This window comes from Drosophila kikkawai, chromosome X (assembly GCF_030179895.1).
Source record: "Drosophila kikkawai strain 14028-0561.14 chromosome X, DkikHiC1v2, whole genome shotgun sequence".
NCBI classification, from domain to species: domain Eukaryota; kingdom Metazoa; phylum Arthropoda; class Insecta; order Diptera; family Drosophilidae; genus Drosophila; species Drosophila kikkawai.
In genome coordinates, this window is record NC_091733.1 from 32,357,143 (window position 1) to 32,378,388 (window position 21,246).

The 21,246-nt window shown below is 35.7% G+C and overlaps 2 protein-coding genes across 5 annotated transcripts; one reads left to right on the plus strand and one right to left on the minus strand.

Annotated features, from left to right (window-relative positions):
- Positions 1-5,220: 5,220 nt before the first annotated feature.
- drd (drop dead) lies at positions 5,221-18,486 on the plus strand. 4 transcript variants are annotated; one of them, XM_017161927.3, is made up of 8 exons: positions 5,221-5,822; positions 11,717-11,863; positions 13,606-13,865; positions 16,196-16,484; positions 16,547-17,255; positions 17,315-17,631; positions 17,696-17,844; positions 17,899-18,482. In XM_017161927.3, the coding sequence occupies exons 1-8, from the start codon at positions 5,426-5,428 to the stop codon at positions 18,118-18,120; spliced, it is 2,490 nt and encodes an 829-aa protein (XP_017017416.1). In that variant the 5' UTR covers positions 5,221-5,425; the 3' UTR covers positions 18,121-18,482. The 4 variants fall into 4 exon arrangements, with proteins under 4 accessions (XP_017017416.1, XP_070144299.1, XP_070144300.1 ...); XM_070288198.1 differs by lacking the exon at positions 5,221-5,822 and adding an exon at positions 8,139-8,257 and having other exon boundaries at positions 17,899-18,486; XM_070288199.1 differs by lacking the exon at positions 5,221-5,822 and adding an exon at positions 8,158-8,176 and having other exon boundaries at positions 17,899-18,486.
- A 1,917-nt stretch (positions 18,487-20,403) lies between these two features.
- On the minus strand, positions 20,404-21,246 carry RpL37a (ribosomal protein L37a). Its single transcript, XM_017161915.2, has 3 exons — positions 21,115-21,246; positions 20,746-20,881; positions 20,404-20,686 (listed from the first exon to the last, which is right to left on the minus strand). Exons 1-3 carry the CDS (start codon positions 21,115-21,117, stop codon positions 20,541-20,543), a joined length of 285 nt encoding a protein of 94 aa, XP_017017404.1. The 5' UTR covers positions 21,118-21,246; the 3' UTR covers positions 20,404-20,540.

The window sequence follows — 21,246 nt, forward strand, 5'->3', positions numbered from 1 at the left end:
ATTCCACATACAAATCGTTGCAGTGGCAGCCGTCGACGTCGTCGTTGAAAGCGAAATTGAAGCCGAAATCGAAATCAAAATTGAAAATGAAAATGGGTTACAGCGGCCCCAAGGTCGTCGGAGAGGGAGAGTTCGTTGGGAGGCCAATGCGAAAGCGAAGTGAAGACGCTACGATGCACTGTGTGCACTGAACGAAATAAGTAACAAAGTTTAATATTTCTAGAGAGAGATTTTGAGAGATTTGAATCTTAATTTGAAGTATTTCCATATCTTTTACAAATAAAATAGAAAATAAAAATAAATTAATATTTCAATAAGCTTAGCTTTTTTAAAATAGATAAACAGAGAAAGAAAGAAATAAATTTATTAATAAATAAGTAAATAAATAAATAATTAATAAATAAATGATTAAATTTATTAAAAAACAAATAAATATATTTCTAAATAAATAAATAATATAATAATAATCTCTCTCTGTGTAAAAACATATAACATAATGATCTCTCCCCACTGCAGGCCAAAACGAAAGACTTGAACGAGCCACAAACTTGATGGGCATTATCATTTATGATTTTCTTCTTCTTAGCATTTGATTTTTGTTGTTGTTGTTGTTGTATTTTTTGTTCATCAAAGTGCATAGAGGAGGCCCATATTTAACCCATTGACTTCCCACGACGCGACGTAGCATAAGTGGATTGGAAAATCCAAAAGTGGAAATAACCAAGTCAAGCAAAAGGTGTATTTGTTCATATTTATCAGTGATTAAATGTCTGCCAGGTATCTTTGATATTTGGCGTATTTATTTTGTTTATAGCTTAACTCTGAAAAGTTTGATTGATTGACTTCCTTGGTAGTTTACTTTTGATTGTAAGAGTTAATAAAAAAATTCATTTGGAAATACCTTTTGAATAAGAGAAAATATTATATAATTGTTATAAAATTATTTAATATATTTTTTAGACTTTAAAATAAAATATATTCAAATTTGTTCTCTAAACTCTTACAAATTCCCTATTACAAGTCTCTATTTGCTTCTATTTTTCTCAAAATAAATACATTTTAATATCAAGATTAGGTATTTAATATTTTCCCCCATTTTTGCCATATTTATTTGTTACACTTTTATTTTATTTTTATAATTTTCGCTATCAAGTTCAAGTACTAATTATTTTCCCCCATTTATGTCATATTTATTTATACCTTTTCAGTCAGTTTTAACCACAAGTTCTTCCCATTTGCCCTTTGATTTTATCTGAACTTTATTTGCTTTGTTTGATTTGCAACTCACGCTGTTTTCCGTGCACTCAAATGTTTATACAATATTGTTTTTCAACAAACATTTGTATTTGTATTTGTACATTTGCCGGCAAATAGAGACATCGCGTTATCAGTATGGCTCATTGGTTATTACCAATCCGGACGAGTGTTGCCATCGTTGATCTTTCCCTGCTCTGATCGCTGATCTTTAAAAGACGCGTCTTGTGCGGTGTTTGGAAAGACCAACGACCGACCGGTTTGGGTGCAACAGAGTGTCATATTTGGAGTCACTGCAAGGGCCTTTTCCATCACTACAATGTACTTATGTACGTATATATATTCATTTACCTGGGCAAACAAGAACTCTAGAAGAGACAACCGCAAAAGCCGGCAAAAACAAATGCCAAAAAGCCAAAAGACGGCAACATTTCAATTGGTAATGCAGCCACGCAAACGTCAGAGGCTTGGCCAATTGCCAAACTCAGTCGTCAGTCTGGCTTTCTGACAGTCTGGCAGTCAGTCAGTCACTTTTCGGTTGAACGTTGGCTGTTGCCTCTTGAAAAATCGCCACATGCAACTTGCAACTTGGCCTGTTAATGAGACGCCGTTGGCTGTTGGCTGTTGGTTCCGCGGAACCGAACTCGCTCAGATATTGCCACAAGCCGCAGACATGGCCAAAAAGGAACACGGCCAGAAATGGAACAATTTGAGGGAATTTGGCAACTAAAAATAAATAAACATTACTATTTATTATTATTTTCATTTATTTTTACAATTCTTATTTCATTATTAATATAATTATATACTTTTTTGGTTTATATAAAACGTATATCTTATTTTTTACAGTGCCTTATAACGACTGCCGCCACCGAGTCCAGAGTCAATTGCCACATTCTTCCTTTTTGCCGCCAGCGTCAGCTAACGAAAGAGAATGGTTATTTTCTAGTGACCTGGAAATCGAGTTTCACGGGAGGAGTAGCTTTGTGTCCTGGTAAAGTTTAAATTATATAATTTTTTTTACATTTTTTATTGCCTTCTTGAATTATTTAAAATATATTTAAAGGTTGTACACCTTAAACTTAAATTAAAATAATATTTAAATAGAAATAAATATTTTAAATACAATGAATAATATAAGAATATAAAAGAAAGCCGCTTTATAATTTCTCTAAATTTTGTAATGCCAACTTTAATTGTCAATGAAACAATTAAGAGTTTTTCTACTTAAGTTTAAATCGAAATAATATTTAAAAAATAAATAATATTGAAAAATAATAATAAAAATAAATAAAATAAATAATAAAAGTATTTATATAAAATAAATAATAATATAAATAATCTATACGCAATAAATAATAATATAAAATAATATTTATTAGTAATATAAATAATATAAATTAATATAAATCAATATTATGTAAATATATTAAGTAATTAATTATTATATAGTACGATTTTTTTATTGATTATTATATAATAATATTAAATAATAATATGGTATATAATATTATAAAAACTTGGCCAATGAGCACACACACAATCGTTACTTTCCTTTTTTGTGCTAATCTCAAGATATATATCCATCTATATAGACACAAGTACCTTGTATTTAGTGTTTGTTTTATTATTATTTTGTTGTTGTTTTTTGTTGTTTTTATTTTGTATTTTTTTTGGCAGTGCTCTGGTTCCGCTTGCAATTTGCGCCTGTTGCAAGAACCCGCCGGCAACGGCCGCTTTATGGACCTGGCTATAACATATAGTATGTCTAGTCCAAATGGCTATATAGATATATAGCTATAGCATTTGCTAGTGCGGCATATGGCTAACCGAGCTGCAAATTGCCGGCGTCGGGTCGGCAATTGTGTAATTTGATATTGGCAACCAGACCAGCGACCAGAGACCAGCGACCGGACTCACTTTCAATGCATTTGCGTCAGTTTTTCTTCGGTTGCGAATAGCTAGCTGCACGGAACAAAAATAAAACTATATCCCAAATGGTATCTAAATGTTAACAAATTTTATATAATTTTATATAATTTTGTATAATTTTTAAATAAGGAAATAATATAAATATTAATGGGGAAAAAGACAAATGAAAGCAAACTTTTTGAATTGAAGACAAGGGAAACATTTTTGTTAAACAAAAACTATTTTATATATAATATATAATATATAAACATGGTAAATTAATTTTATAATAATTATAATGAAAATATATTCTCAGGTATTATATTTAATATCATTAAATATGAATATATATCAAGATTCTTGTTGCAACATAATATTTAAATAGTTTTTAAATATTATTTAATACCAAAATAAATATTTATAAAATTATTTTATAATTTTTGAAGACTGCACCGACTCCCAGTTCCGTTGGATCATCATCTCGGCCGAAAGCCTGATGGACAGACACTCATCCCCAACGATTCTTTCACGCGTCATGGTCTTTATCCATGGAACTCGTTTTCTTCTCGCCGCCTTCTATCTTCTGTTGTCATCGAAACGAGTTATTGGCCAACGATCGTCGCCAGATCGGCTGTAATTATGTTTCCAAACTAACTTTATTTTTGGTTTTTCTGCGATTGATCAGCAAGAAATTGTTGCGACACCAGCCAGAGATTCCCTCCTGGCATCCTCAGGGCCAAATTCCAAATCTATTGCTGGATTTGTTTATGATTTATAATGATGTCATTCACCTTTTTTCGCCGCCTAAAAACGGGGGCATCTTTCACCTCTCTCACTTTTCATGGCTTTCGATTCTGTCGCGTCATGCCAATTTGCGAAATTCGGCCTCCTAATTTAATATTCTAATTTAACGATATAGAAATCCTGTTTTTTTATACGAATTAATTGCCTTAAATGTCACCAAAATGGGCTTACAGACGGCGGGGCATTTATATATTTAATATTTATTTTTCCCTGATTATTTCACATTTTTTGTTGATTTTTTAATGGCTATTTGGGGACTTGAAATGCAATTTTTATGGAAAATAACTGTGGTTTTAGCTTACATTCTGGCTTAGACAATTATTTGTTAATAATTTGTAAGCATCTAATTAAAAGAAATAAATACATTTGGTTAGCAAAATATTTTAGAAATATTTTAAAGCTTAAAGGGAATCCCTTTTTAATTTTTATATTAATTTATTGGGTTTTTTTTTAGAGAGCTTAAATATCTTTGATGTTTAAAGTTTATTTATTTTATTAAATTTAATTTTTTTCAGGCAATCTTTTATTTACTTTATTTTTTTTTTATTAAATATGTATCATAATTATTATTTAATTACTAAAAAAATTTAGGCAAAATTAAAATCTCTAAAAATACTTTGAGTATAAAGTTTAGTTAGTTGTTTATGTGTATTTTATAATTGAAATATTTAATTAATTAAGAATTTTCCTCCTCAGACTGCAATAAAATCTCTAAAAATACATTTTTATTAAAAGTTAAATATTTAATAATTTTTTTTTAAGCTCAAACTCAAGTTGATCGATAAATCATTGTGATAAAGTTATAAAATCAAGATAAAACCCGAAGGGAATCAGATTTTCCAGACACATTTGTCACCGCCCAATTATCTTGGCCATATGGATGTAGGTTTTTTTCATGGCAGCAACACTTATCCGATAACTGTGGGAGTCTTGTATTGGGAATAAAAAATAAAATCCATTCTCATCTCGTTCTCGAAGCTGAGCAAATTGGCGGCAGGTGAAGCAGCCGGATCACCTGGCATTTTGGCCATGCAATCTACGTTCTCAGCCAGCCAGCTCCCAGCTGCTATGATCGTAGATCTCGAAAAAACAAAATTCGGCTTGCATTTGGTTTTGAAATTCGCTCGCAGATCGCCGAACCCGCGAACCCAAGTTGCCGAGCCGCCGAGCCACCGTCGAGCCGCCGCCGAGCCACCGCTGAGCCAAGCTGGGGCTGAGCGGTCTTCGCATGCTCGGCGGCATTTGGACAATCAGTTGTCGTCGAATGCTTCGTCTTGGCGGTCGGTCGCTAGATCTAATCCGCCTCGCTGCCCCACTCGATTTTTCGGGAATATTAAAAAACAAAACCAAATATATATCGGCTATATATATTTCCTTAATTTTTTTTGTGCCTGTCTGTGATTATGTGCCAGGGTATTGCCGGAAAGAACTGATTGAATATATCCCCCGTTAAACTATGGCCAAGGCCAGCGTCCTGTTCCTGCTCCTCCTCCTCGCTGTGGCCAACTGCTGCCTGGCCCTCGATGGCGGTGCCCCCGTGCCGGACACTTGCAACCTAAAGGATAATTGCAATTTGGGCGATAATCTGCTCAGTCGATCGGGCCAGGGATCGGATCATCCTGGCGATGTGGCCGGGGATAAGCTGGAGAGCAAGATCGCATCGATTTTCGAGGACAAGGTGAACTACAGCCTGAAGCTCTTCGCCGACGAGGCCACCACCACAATCCTGGAGTATCAGACGGCCAATCTCAGTGAGCTGCATGCGGGGCCCGGAAATTTTACGCTCCACCAGCTGCATCGACTGGAGGCCGCCAATGCCCACGAAGACGATCAGGTGGAGGAGGATGAGAAGGGTGAGTTTATAGGAACATTTTAAAAGAATTTTTTAGTAGAATTTTTTAAAAAAGTTTTAATGGAATTTTGTATAGGATTTTCAATACACTTTTTTATAGAATTTATCCTTGTGTTTATAAAGAAAATTACTTAAAAATACTTTAAATGTTTTTATAAAATGTGGAAAAAATATTTAGTCAATTAACAGATGATTCCATATTTTTTTTTATGTTTTTCATAAACATTTAAAGTATCTTTAAGATATTTTCTCTATATTTTCTTTATATATTCTCTTTAAATATTTCCTGTAAATTTCCTTTATAATTATAGTTAATACTTTAAATGTAGTTTCAGTTATGGCAAAAATATTAAATTAATTAACAGATGATTTAATATTTTTTCCATATTTTCCTAAACATTTAAAGTATTTTTAAGATATTTTCTTTACATTTTCTCTATATTTTCTATTTAAATATTTCTTGTAAATTTCCTATAATTGCATTCATATATTTAGCCTACTTTGAGGACCCTTCTGGTCTTGGCCCAATATTAATTTATATTTATTTCTCACCATATCGCTTACCAATCGATCGATGGGCACTTTCTCACGCCGCCCACATCGAGGCCTTGGGCATTTCGGCCAAAAGCGATTTCTGCAATTGTACTTGTACTGTGTACTGTGTAATGTAATGTATAATGTACGACGGTTAATGTTAACGACACTCGGACACTTGGCTTAAAAAAGCGGATTGTTGCATAAGAGGCGCGTGCGTCAAATAAAATCAATTGCTGGCTGGCATATATGATTTTTTGTTAGCTTCTCTGGGCCACTTCCTGGAGGTGTAGATGTACCTTTAGCTGTACCTGTACCTCTATATATAATATATCTATTGTATCTGCTTATCTAATACCCTGTCTCGCCTTTTTGGTTGCGTACTTATTCTTGTTAAAAGGTTTGGCCTTGTTGGCTCTTTTTATTCTCTTTTCCGGTGCCAATATTTGCAGTAAAAGTTAGGACATGATGAGGATGATTCGGGGGAAAACCCCCAGACATATGCACATAGTACAAGTCCAGACCTCCGTCAAGGCAAAGTGCGAAGTCTCACGTAAGCGAGACAATTTTTTGTTGATTTAATTACCGTTTTTTTTTTGTGTTTTTTTTTTTTTATCTGCACGTAAGCGAATCTCATTTAATCCATTTATATTGCAGCTGAGAAATTACAAAGGTTTTTAAACTCATTTCAACTGTTTTAAGCTCTTGGCTAAGAAGGTTTTATAAAGCAGGTTACTAGACAACTATTGTTAACTATAAATATGGCTTTAGGTACGTTTTTTCAGATAGTCTCTTAATGATTATTCCAGCGCTTAGCTTGGCGTTAAATATCGCATCTTTCATGGCTAATTTTTGCAGCTCATAAAATTCGCAACGCTGCGCCAACACACTTTTACAAGAGTACTCGAAAAATAAATAAATAAATATATATGTAAACATGGAGATATCTTAGACATTTACAAGTACATAAAGCCCAATGAAGATGTACCTCCCATTCGTTCCTGCCCAGAGGCCCAGCCCATACCGGACTTTAAGTGCTTTGGTTTTTTCGCTGTTTGGTTTTTTTTATATTTTTTGTTTTTTTGTTGCCCACTTTGTGACTCGTTTGTTTGTAATTGATCTTTGCCAGCTTCGTCGTGGAGTGGCATCATCCTCCTTAGAGGAGCTCTATGCATGTCTCCTCCACTCCAAACCAATCGCCAGAGTCATCATACCCCCCATAGCTAATGGTTAATGGCGGCATTGGGGAATGGAACCCGAGATATCTAGCCCCATTGAGATAACAAGAACTCGCATAACGGTGGCAAATTGGCGCCGAATCACAAGCTTTAACCTCTTGGCGGTGAGCAGTTAAGCCAAGTTGTCAATTGGCTGGTTAAATATTGGCTTTAAACTCGGCTTAGTTGGGGCTCTTGAGAGGAAAGGGGAAAATTACGTATACGTAGGGTAGGACACAGAAAATAAATATATTTAATAATTTCAAATTAAAATCATAAAAAATGCTACAATTTATTTATTTAAAAATAATTAATAAAAAAATAAATGTATAAATAATGCCAAACTTTCTTAATTCAAAAATAAAATCAGAAAAAATTCTAAAATAGCTTGAAGGGTTTTTAAAGCTTACAAAATGAAACTTAAAATGTAAACTCAAGTGATTTTATTTTGTTCCTGTATTTTCCCTGCATTTTCTCTCCGTGTAAGCTATGCAAACAAGCTCATATCGCGATCGCATTGCAGTAGCTGGCCAAATGTTTGTGAGAACAAAGTGACAAGTGCTGAACGGATTGTGTTTGGGATTCTGAATAAACACAAACACAAGTAAACCCATATCAAGAAAGATATATAGATATATAGAAAGATCTATAGATATACTTGAGAAGGATGAGCCGACGCTAATTGGTAAAATGAAATCATTTTTTGGCAAACAAGACCGCGTGCATTTTGCGATCTCATCATTGCGATTCATATTCGAATCAATGGGAATCGAGCCAGGCTTTGAGTCATGGTTCGAACCAAAAACTCGATCCAATAACTAGAACGCTCTTGGCCAATCCAAAAGCACCGTTTGGCGCCGCCAAGGATTGCGCGAATTTGGGGCCAGGAATTGGCCAACACTCGCGAGTCGCAAGTCTCGAGTCGCGAGTCGCCCGAGAGTCCAGCGGCAGCTGTTGGCCGTTCGGCTTTCAGTTTTCAATTTTCAGTTAACTCAGTTAGCACAGGTTGCCCAAGTGGGTCAGAGACAAGTACAAATACGAGCACGAAACACACGGCTAATTAAGCCGCCAGGCAGCTGGCCTGGTCCGGAGTGTGGTTCTTGTTTTTTGCATAAATCGCAAGCTCAGCATAGCCATTCTCTAGCAGCTACTTAGCATCTGGCCAAAATGCATAGTGGGCTTGTAATTTAATTTATATTATTTAGAAATTGTTGTTTTTTGTATAATTTAATTTTAGTTTATTTTATGTAATCCAATCAGACAGTGAGACGGGATTTAAGCCTGAAGAGGGATTTGGTATATGTGAGAATTTTATATATAAATGTTTTAATATATAATAAATAGGTTAGGCAGGTTAAATAATTTTCATTATATATAATTATGGGAATTTTTATTTTATTTTCTGTTAAGAATTTCTTAATTTCTTATTTGTAAAAGATTTTAATATACATTTCTCATTGAAAGTATACCAGAATTTATGCTACTTCTTTTGTTTAATGTATCTTTCAGCTTGAATATTTTATTTTAAAATGTTTTAATGAAATAAAATTATGAAATTCTTATTTTTTACAGTTTCTTTATAATTTCATAATTTTATTTATTATTTTTATATATCTTTTAACTCAGACCACTGTGCTTTTTCTGCAATTGCTGTTGTGTGCCTCTGATTGATGGGGCAATTGGGTGCATAAAATCACTTGGCTTTGGCTTTCCATTTCATTGTGTCACAGGAGATTTAGGTGTTTCTTGGTTACATTGGATTAAAGAAATATTTACGATTGACTGATAGGATTTCGCATAAAGTCTTTTTTTTGTATTATTTTCTGGGGAATTTTATTAAACGTTTTTTAAGGCTATTAATTTTCCATTCCCTGAACGTTTCTTTTTTATCGGCATTTTATGGTTTACCAAAGAGATTGCATAACAAGTGGATGAAGTTTTATAGGCTTACTTTATGGGATTGTCTAGTACTCTTTAGTTTTTTGTTGGTTAGTTTGAAGAATTTAACACTTAAAAACATACCCAAACTTATTGTTTTATTTATAAAAGAACAGCATCTCCACTTAGTTTGGTTTCTGATTTTACAGCTTAAACCTTTTTTTTAATATTTATTTTAGCCATAAATTCCGGCTCTATTTTAGTTACAAATTCCCTTAAATTTAAACCCGAACAATGGGAATTTAGAGAGTTACAAAAATGTATTCTGGAACTCCGTTGTGTCATTCTATCAATGTCCCAAGATCTTCATAATTTGCGATGCTAATGAGCGAGGCAGTCGCCAGGCGGCTTCGTTTCGCACGGCTGCCATTGTTGGTTGTTGGTTGGCACATCTTCATGCCGCGACTGACAATTGATCGGGGGGAACCGTAGAATTCCCAATTCTCAATACTCTATACACCCGATGCTTTTCCAAATTTAGTGGGCACACGTATAGATATAGGTATAGTATAGATATATATATATATATAGAATATGACGACAGGCTTGTCGCGCATTCCGCAGTCAGATCTCGTCGCACTCTGACGCATTTTAGCACTTTTTTCCACCGCCTCCCCCAAAAAGAAAGACGGATGCAGGCGGGCTGATGGATCGATGTTCGACGGCTGGACGAGCTTGGCATTCCAAATGAGAGGCAGAAGCATACAAAACCCCTAGCAGGCCGCCACAATGGAAATGTTAATCAGAACCAAAGCACTGCCCCTGGCATGCTGATGATGTGGCCACTCCATGTGGGTACTTGGCTGTGGCTTTTTGCGAACCTGAAACTGGAACTCTGCCATCGGCAGGCCTCTCGCCATCTTAGTCTCGGGATGGCGCCTCATTATCCCCCGAAGGCACCAAGCCTCACTGACTTCCTGTTCGCTGTTCGAGAGCCACGTGCCCCTCGGGGCCTGACCTTGGCCAATTTTGGACAGCACTTGTGTTTATATATAGCTCATCAGGTATATAAATAATAAAAGAGGGAAATATAGGTGGGGTATTCTGGATTTAAAAGACTTTTTTTTGTCAGCTAAAATAATTAATAATATTTATAATAATTATTATTATTTAGATTCTGGATATAAAAGATTATTGTTGTTAGTTCTTGGTGATTTTAAAAAGGTTTTCTTAAATAGTAGAATAAAAATATGGTATAGTAAATATTTTATGGCAATATTACCCATGGGAAAATAAGACTACAGACCAGAATATATTTTATAACTTAGTTAAACATATTTACAAATTATTTTCCAACTTTAAACTCTTAAAACTCAATACTTTCTTTAGTCAAAATATATAACCAATCAATTTTCTCATTTATTTCATCCTTTATATTAATCAAAAACGTCCAACAACTATTTAAAAAAAACTATTTAAAATTTAACAGACCATATTTACCGATTTCCAAAGGATTAATTTTCCACAGGAAATTATTCAGATGGCTTAAATTAATTTTAAAATTTATACATTTACTTAAAAACCCAATTAAAATCCATAATTGAATTTCCTATATCTCTCTCCAACTTTATAATATCCTGGAATTCGGAATACATTTGCTGGCCTCGTAAAAACCAATCTCTGTTAACAACCGAAAGCCTTAATTTAAAGTAATTTTCTATGCTTCAGACTTGACAATTATAATATGATTTATGATACTCTCATTGATTACCGATCTGTATTAATATTTGCTAATCACGGGTTAGCGTTTGTTGTAAATACCTCAAGTTTTTGTTTGCCTTTTGGCGGCTTGCAAGTGAATCACTGGCTATTAGCCATAAAAACCCAGTTAAATGATTTTATTTTCCATTGAAAATCAAAGCGAATCTTATGTCAACTTCCTTTGTTATACATTTCGCTTTGGTTTTCTGATATAATGCAATTTTTGAAAAGTGCAGAAATGGCCACAATTATGGCCAATAGAGATTGGCCAAGCTGGAGCTGTGAGATAGGGTGTTAAGTGGGGGGGTCAAGCGTTCAGCACTATAATTTACTTAAATGCCAATTGAAAATTGAGGCAAGTAAATTGATTTGATATTTTTACAATTATTATTAAATTAAAAACAAAATAAATGGAATTGAACTACATTTTATATTATTTTCCTTACTCCATATAATTTTTATTTATTATGTTTTTTATTTTATTTATTTTATTTTGAAATTCCAGTTTATTTGTACAACATCGGCAGGCGTTTTCTGGCCATCACCCAGCCATTCGATCCGGCCAGAAATCCGGATGCCTCATCGCTGTGCCGCCGCCAGATGCGCCAATACCTGGATGCCTTGGACAACTTTGATTTGTGGGCGCTGCAAAGTGAGTAGAGTAAACAAAAACAAAAACAAAAAACCCCACCGGGAGGGGGATTTCTTCAAGGCCATGCCGTGACAGTAAACAAATTAGCCAAAAGAGCAAAGTAAGCAAAGCAAACAAAAAGAAGGCGGCATCGCCGGTTCTAGTTCTGCAAGTGGATAATAGTTGGTCTTGGATTGGCTGGATGGATAGCCACTTGGATGCTTGGATACTTAGAACCAGTCGGGGGACGTTTCAGCTCGAATTCGAGTCATTGCCAACTGGCCTCTGCCGGCGAGTAGTGTGACCGCCAGACGAGTCGACATAAATCGAAAGACCCCAAAGTCATCTGTGCCTCAAAATCGTAACAGTTGTGATCAAAATAATAGTGGCAATAGTAATATATGGAAGCGATATATTTTAAATATTTATTTAATATTTTATTTTTCATATTTGAAGTCTCTAAAGTATTTTATTTTGAAGCCAAAGTTATAAGAGTTAAAGCTTTATTTTTCTTACATTTTAAAAATTAATTGCAAATTATTTTCAAGTTAAGAAAAAAATCACCTCCAGTTGTAAAATCATAATACTATATTATTTACAAACGAACTGACTTTTAAAAATATCAAAAAATTAAAAAAACTCTTTGCTTTTAATAACTAAAAATGAGGAAAAATAAAATCCCAAAGAACATAAAGTTACAGCATGTAAAACACTTGCTTGTTTTGTCCGACACTGTAAACTGCAGCTGTGTGTGCGCGCCAAAGTGAAGGCCAACCGTCGAACTTTACCCACATTCGCACACACACACACACACATTGTTGTGGCATTGCCAATTGCATCTAGTGAATTTTTTTCTTGCCAAGAGCAGCAAAATTGCAAACATCGAGCGAAAATTGCGATTGCTAAAGGCAGTGATTCCACGCGAACTTGACACAAAAGACCGCAACGTTGACTGCGGCTCAGAATCAGAACGAGACACAAAACGAGTTGCGATCACAGTCAAGGTCACCACCCCGCCACCCCACACACACATACACAATTACACATTACACCTTCAACCAGGGAGAGCCGAAAGCGAAACGTGAATGGATCACAATTATAAGCTATTTGAGGAATTTTGCAATTTTTAGATCAAAATAATAGCAATTAAAGTATAGTTTTTTGTATGTTAAATATTTATTAACATTTTAATTTACAAGACAAGCTATAAACATAAGGTAACTCAGGAAGTAGATCAGTCCTCAAACTTACTTTTGCCTTGCTTAAAAAAAAAATAAAGATATTTAAAAAATATGTATACATTTTTAATATATTTCTATTAAAGCTTAAAGCTGTCTAAGAAAGTATATATACTCATTTAATCTTTTAAAGATTTCATTAATATATCCACCTTGTTATAGGTCCACATTAGCTCTTTCTTTTAACTGTTTTGCCATCAATCAAAGCTCTTAAGAAAGTCGTATAATCATGCTAATTTTAACCAATTTTATTGACATTAATTTAAAGAAAAGAACAAGGATTTTTATTACACTAAATAAATTGGAGAAAGAAAAAATTTAAACGAGCAACGAAATTAATTAAAATGAATAGAAAACAACATTTTGTCTAAGAGAAGAGATGGCTTAATTAAAAGAAAATATAAAAATTTTAAATTTAAATTCACAGAAGTAGAAATAACATAAAATATATAATTTAACAACTTAATAAAATATCATTTATATTTATTTATTATTCATTATCTATATTCCCCTTTTATTTTCCAGTGCACGATGCCAGTGGCAAGCTAAACTCCGGCATTTTGAATGGCAACATCAATCAGCCCGGGGACTTTGATCAGTGCTTGGGCATCCAGCAGCGGATGAAGAAGGACAACGACCAGGATCAGGATCAAGATGACCTAATACTCCGCGGCCAGTATTGTCTGGCCTATGCCCAACCAGTCCTGCCCCACAAATCGAAGCGTCTGCAGAGCTTCTTCAAGCTCATCCAATCCCATGGACCCTTCAAGAGCGAGTTCAATGACGTGAGTATATGCTACCTCTGTGTGTCCCTGGGACTGCTCCTCCTCTCCCCCCTCTCCACCATTCTTCACCAGTTGAGAGAGCCTTTTAGGGGGTGCACGTGACCAAGATCTGGAGATTATTATAGATGGGGCTCTATATGAATCATTTAATTTCACATAAAGGCTTTCGAGTTAATTGCTTTTAATGGGTTTTATGGGGTCTTTAAGGTTTTTGGGCATACAAAAAATATTAAATTGACAAATTTATATATATATTTTATTTTTTTTAATTCCTAAGAATTAAATTTGTTTATTAAAAATATTTTTTAATATTTTCTCTTTGAATTAGAATTTCTTTAGAATTGTTCCCGAATATAAATATTTATTTCAACTTAACTTATTAAATATTTATTTATTTTGTTTGGTTTTTAAATTAAATTTAACCTGAAAAATCCATAAAAAATTATTAAAAATTATTACAATTCATTTTTAAAGTTCAATTCAATATTATTCAAGTATAAATCAGGCTCTGATGTATTATTCATTTTTGTTTATGTGAAAGTTAAATGTCGGCCAAATAGATTGATTAACATTGGGCCGCTAAATCGTTCGACTTCGACATTGAACTTGAGCCAAGACGAAAAGCAAAGCCGGCAAAGCGATCAAACGCGATAGATGGCCATAAAATGCAAATCGAAGCTCCGAGAGAGCTTCGAGTGGAGCTCCGGCCACTGAACCCAATATACGGACGGGTTTCTCGTGCGATTCTACATAGATCTCCATCTCCGCCTCCTCATACTCCTCCTTCTCCTCCCCATTGCCTTGAGGAGAATCGAAACCCACGGAAAGCATCCCTCCCATAAAGTCGTTATTAGTGATTTATATCACTCATACGCAGTGTGTGAATTTTGTGGAATTTATTTATATTTATGGGAAAATATCAAAGAATGAAATACTGAGTCTGTTCCGGTTGTTTAACGTATGAAAAATATCTGAATTGGAGACATGAAATTTACTATGAAAAAGCTTAGTAATAACTATATTTAAAAATTAAAATATTTAAAGCTTATTCTATCAACTCTGAGAGTATACTGTTTTAAACCAATTAAAAATATAAGTAAAAAATATAATATTAAAGGAATAATTATGCAAAAAGTTTAAATAATAAACATTATCAAATTAAAAAAAAAAAAAAGTTTCAATTTTTTTAAAAAATTCAAATTTAAAAAATCTGTAACTCTGTTAAAAATGCATTAAATTCAATACCGAAAACTGTTTTATGTTAGTTTTTATTAGGTTAATAAAACTGCTTTCTTTGGTTACATTTTAAAAAATTAAACATTTTTTTTCAATTTTTGAGAATTTAACGTTGTAACCCCTTATCAAAATTTGGTAAAATATCAAAAAATATGATTTTCCTCCGGACATAGCTTAAACGATTTGGCTGGCGATGCTGATCAAGAATATATATGATTTATGGGGTCGGAAATGACTCCTTCACTAAATAAATTGTAAAAACCCTTCACAAAGACCTAAAAGATTATAATATTTTTTATGTCTTTATCTGTGGGCAATTTTAATTTAAAAAATATCATAACTAAGCCAAAAAAGCACCAAATTCAATTCGGTAAACTTTTTTATGCTCATTTTTAATAGGCTAACAAATCTGCATATTAAATTTAATTTTCCAAGAGATTTAAATTTTTGAATTTTTTTTATGACAATTAAAAACAATGTTAAGACATAAAATTAAAAAAAAAAATTAAAAAATTTTGTTTTCTTCCAAACATGGCTAGATCGACTCGCCTGGTGATGCTGATCAAGAATATATACGGTTTATAGGGTCGGAAATGACACCTTTACTTGGAATTGTTAAGGAAACTGGTTAAAATACGTTTTAAATATGGATTTTAAAAATATACAAATTTATTTTATATAAATCTACCCAGATTATTCCTCCTTTTATAATTTATTTTAATTATTTGCATACAATTTTTGCTTCTTAAATTAAATCTTTGAACCTAATTTGCATTAAATTCTATGAAGTAAGAAAACAAGTTCTAATTTTTTTTGTTTATTTATTTCTTTCTTATTTTTTTTTTTTTTGGTGATAAAGCGATGCTTTTTATGAATTTTGTTGTAATGTAAATTAGACAACGAACGCGCAACCTGGCTTAATTGAATGACCGCAATTCCCGCTTAACTAGTCTTTGTCTCGATGCAATGGGGGGTCAACAACACCCACCGGTGATTCACTTACATTAAGGAGGAGGAGGGATTGCGGCACCTCCTCCTGCGTCATTGCACAGGCTTATCTCTAACCGGCTTCGATCTTTTATTCCCATTTGCAGCCCGGTCACCGAGTGCCCCGCTACTCGCTAATCAACTGGGGCCTGTGCGTGCCCTCGGGCTGCTCGGCCCGGGACGTGGAGTACAGTGTGGCAGAGTATCTGGCCAATCAGACGGCCTCCACGGGCATCAGCTTTAATGTACGCGTAGAGCCGCAGATGTGCCAGGTGAGGGATCAGCGGCCCTGGGATAGGAACACCACCTGGGCAGTGCGCTTCTTTGTGCTGATACTCTCCGTGGCCATACTGTCCACCATCTACGATCGCTCCACCAAGTCCCAGCCCAAGCAGAGTACGTGTTTTCAATTTAAATAAAATGTAATTGTTTATTTATTATATTTTCAACCCCCACAGATGCCTGGTTCACAGCCTTCTCGCTGGACAAGAACCTGCGCTGGCTGTTCAGCACCAGCAGTGCCCCCGGTGACATTGAGGCTGTCCATGGCATCCGCTTCCTGAATGCCATCATGCTGATCTTCTCGCACAAGTCGATGGCCATGTTCTTTAATCCCTACAACAACCGCACAGCCATGTCGGAGAGCCTGGGCCAGCCCTGGACGGTGATTGGCAGGGCTGCCTCCCTGTACACGGATCCCTTCTTGCTGTTCAGTGGCATGCTCACCGCCTACTCGCTCTTTGGACGCCTGATGAAGCAGCAGCCCATTCGGCTGAAGAACGAGTACATCAGTCGCCTGATGAGAATTGTCCCTCCCTTGGCCGCCTTGATCCTGTTCTGCACCTATGTCCTGCCCTTGTGGGGCAGTGGGCCCCAGTGGAACCTGGTGGTGGGCCATCATGCGGATATTTGCAAGAAGAACTGGTGGCGCAACCTGCTCTTCATCCACAACTACTTTGGCTTCAGCGAGATGTGCCTGACGCACACGCACCACCTGGGCATTGATACGGAGCTCTTTGCCGTGGCTCCTCTGCTGATACTGGGACTGTGGCGGTGGCCACGACGGGGACTCATGACCCTGCTGCTGCTCTGCACAGTGGGCACGGCGGCCAGATACTACACAACAATAGTGAATCAGCTTTCGAATTATATATACTTTGGCACCAAGTGAGTGGTTGTTATAATCGTTTTATAGAGCTCTTTGTGATGTCTAAAATCCCCGCCAGCATCCAGCGATTGTTCCGCACGGCCGACTACATGTACTCGTTCCCGCCACATCGCTCCACGGTGTACATCATGGGCATCCTGCTGGGCTATGTCCTGCGAAAGTATCAAAATGCCAGGCTGAGCAGCCTGCAGCTGAGGCTGGGCTGGCTGGTGGCCACCGTTTGTGTGCTGGCCTCGCTCCTGGGACCAGCTCCAATGGGTGACATCAACTATGTGTATAATTCCACGCATGCAGCCATCTACGCGGCCTTTGCCCCCATAGCCTGGTGCCTGTTCTTCTCCTGGATTGTGTTTGTGTCTCACAATGGTTACACGAGTGGGTTTCATTATTTAATTTCTTATTTATTAAATATTTATTTCTAAATACTTTAAATTTCCAGATAAACTAACGAAGCTGTTTGCCTGGCGCGGCTTCCAGGTGTCCACAAAGCTCTCGTACGCCATTTACCTGACGCAGTTCCCCGTGTTTTTCTTCAATGTGGGCCGAAGGCGTCATATACATCACTATTACAACTTTGTTTCGATTATAGTGAGTATAATTAATACTAATTAATTTATTAACAAACAAACTTATGCTTTACAGCTCGACACCAACGAGTTCATATCGATCTTCCTGGCCTCCGTGGCCCTGACGGTGCTCTTCGATGCACCCTTCCAGAATCTGAAGAAGCTGCTGATCAAGCGGCCCACGGCCACCGTGGCAAAGGCAGCTCCAGAATCAGTGGAGGCTGCGACGACGAAGCCCAGCCCTAGCACTGCCCGCCATGCGAAACCGAATCCAAATCAGCATCCGCACTCCGATTAGCACACTCCCCTTTTTTAGCATGTAAACTTGTAAATGTCTTCTTAGCATTTAGTGGCAAATATGTTTAGTTAAACCCGGCGATATACCCAACCCGAGCCCCTACCCTTCCCTAGCTATAGTCGAACGCTTTATACATTGTAAATTGTACTGTTAGTCAAGAGTCGAGCGACAGAATGAGAAGGATAACACTTTCGTAGTCATAGAACCGATCAATCAATCACTGCTTGATGTGCGATATTATCTTGCTTGCTTAAAACCGAGGGGCAGTCGGAGGAGTTTAGGATATCCTCGAGGCCCGAATGTTTCTTAGATATTAAACTTACCTTACCCTAAGCAAGGTCGAATGAACGTATTTTTTTTTATAATTTAATTAATGAAATAAAATAAAGAAAAATGTTACAGAAAAAGCTGAAATAATTGTAAGAATTTTATAACCGCTGGAAAGTATGCAATATACAAGTTCAGAGCATACAGTTTGAGAAGTCCTGAAAAGAATACAAATTCAGAACATACAGTTCGACAGGTTTTGAAAAAAAAGATACATCTTTTCTGGATTCACTGGAAGAGAAGAGCCTTTACAAACCTCTAATTTCTTAGTTTAAAATGAGAAGGACGCCCTATTGTTTATATTCCTATACTTGGGGTATGATTTTCTATGCAACCTGATATAGTTTAAATAAAAGAATTGAAAAGATTTCTGCTTTAGAACCTATTAGAAATACCCTTTAGCTCCTAGTTCTTACTTTATGCCAACTTAAACAAAGATTTAAAAAATATTCTCTTTTGAAAAACCCTAAAAAAAAAATGATCTACAACATTTTATCATTAACCAATAGCAAAGATTTATATATAAAAAATGAATTAAGCTAATTTAGAAGGGTATTCAATTCCAAGTTAATTTTTTAAACAAATTTCTAAGGCTTAGTAAACGATTAAATGACTTCTTTAATATGATATAAAGCAGTTGCTAAGCTTAGTAAGGTTTGATTTAACAATAAATTTGAATACTTTAATAAATATAAGATAGTAATTTTAGAGGTTTAATTAATAAAGAAATATATAGAGTACGTTTCTTGGGATAAGTAAAATGTAGATCATGTGAAGTTGGCTTAAATTGAGAGCGTAAAGACTTGTAATGGTTGAAACCAATATTTGTTTTGATTCTATTTAATGGATTTAATTCCTCTGACTAAAGTTTCAAACATTTCAGTTTAATCCTGTTTTTAAGCTCGTTCTAAGAAGTTTACTAATCAATTTTAGATGAAACCAAAGGGTAGAGGGAATATCAAAGCTTGACATGATTAAAACTAAATGCAGTAATGCCTCGACTTTATATAAAATGCTGAATATAAATTGCAAATTAAGCAGAGTTCTAAAAACGACTGCTTCTTCTGAAGGTTATGAACCTTTGTCCTACAAAATATAATTTGCAAATTAAGCAGAGTTCTATCCTCAACCAAGACCTAAAACTTTCTATATTCTTGGGCACACTTCCTCTTAAAGGCTAAGAACCTTTTGGCTGTAATCCACTGCAAATAATACAACTGAAAATGGAAAGGTTATCCTGCTCAAAATATATATTCTTCCTCGGCAACTTTATAAATATAAAACCAAATTTACCAGCTCCAAGGGACAAAGATCATTTAACTGGGTTAATAATTGAAATATAATTATTTTAATTCAAGATTTAAAACATATATAAATATAATATGGCAAGGAAAATCTTAGCGAAACATTTTTAAATTGAAATGAAAAAATATTTACAATTTAACTAGGTAAATTATTCAAATAGAATCATTTTAACTTTAAATTTAATGCATAAAATTCATTTAATTTAATTTAAAAATAGAATATGGCAAGGCAACTCTTTGCGAAACATTTCTAAATTGAAGTTAATTGTATACTTTATAAAGAAAAACATTTAAAAGTGTTAAACTCACAACGAAATTTGATGGGAAAAGCTGCTTAGACATTTGATTTTCCTTTTCTTTGAACAGAAAACATTCAGTTAATGATCTTCGATACCTTTTTGCTGGTAAATGCAGGCGAGGCCTTGAGCCATGTCTCCAGAACCACTTCCACGAGGTTTCCGTTTTGAAAACAACAATGCTCGGCTTCCTTTAACGCGGAATAAGCACTGGAAACATGGCTGCTTCCTCGAGGTTAGGTTCATTGAAGCCTTTTGCTTTTCGGGTAGAATTTTCTTCACAATTCCGTTCACTTTTCTTTTGGCACATTAAAAAAATAGTCACCATTCACTTGGTTGAAAAAAAAAAACAAACATTTATTATCCTCGATCTTTTATTAGCTTGCCGGCGGCGACAGTTGGTTGATGGGGCTTTTCGGCTCTGCCGGCGGCCATTTCTAAAGATTTATCAGCTAATTTATGTTGTGTGTGACGAAGGAGGGCCTCCCTCTGCCTATTTGCCGGCCTGGACGGCCTTCTTGGGCTTGGCCTGGGTACCCTCGCGGAATCCGTTGCGGAAGCGACGACGCACAACCTTCAGGTGGCGCATGCGACCGGTGCCGGTGGTCTTCCTCCTCTTGGCCTTCACCGACCAGTTGTCTGTTGAGGGAAGAGATTAATTAGCCAAGGTACTACATGGATCACCAAGAGATACTCACAGGAACGCAGCTTGGCGGCTGGGTAGCCGCACTGGGCGCACGTCGACTTCTGGATGTGGTAGGAGCTGCGGCCACAGCGACGGCACAGGGTGTGCGTCTTGTTGTGGCGTTTACCAAAGCTGGATGTACCCTTCGTCTGTGGGGGGTGGAGACACAACAAAACAAATTATTCATTATCACTTTTCATTAACAAAAATATAAACACTCGAATTCCCGGCGCTTCCGGCCTGGCCACTTGCTAAATTCCATTAAATTCGCAATTCTCATTGCCAGTACTCTTTGAGCGGCGCACTTTAGTCGCAAAATTGTCACTGATGGCCGGGAATTGGAGCGATTTTATTTTGGAGCTAACGTGGGTCTCTTACGCACCATCTTGAGAGGCGAACGGTAGAAAAAGAAAGAGCGGAAGAGGAGATGACAGTCGCTGTCGTTGAAAAATCGATTTTAGTAGGGATGCAAAAACATCGATAGTGAGTACATCACTAGATTTTAGTGCCCAAA

Excerpts from the sequence above, each read along its gene's own strand:
- RpL37a (XM_017161915.2), bottom strand. Across the intron at positions 20,687-20,745 it reads AGCCGCCAAGCTGCGTTCCT|ACAACTGGTCGGTGAAGGCC; the intron begins GTGAGTATCTCT and ends TTCCCTCAACAG.
- drd (XM_017161927.3), top strand. The coding sequence starts at position 5,426 with ATGGCCAAGGCCAGCGTCCTGTTCCTGCTCCTCCTCCTCGCTGTGGCC. Across the intron at positions 16,485-16,546 it reads CAAGTCCCAGCCCAAGCAGA|ATGCCTGGTTCACAGCCTTC; the intron begins GTACGTGTTTTC and ends CAACCCCCACAG. Across the intron at positions 17,256-17,314 it reads TATATATACTTTGGCACCAA|CATCCAGCGATTGTTCCGCA; the intron begins GTGAGTGGTTGT and ends AATCCCCGCCAG.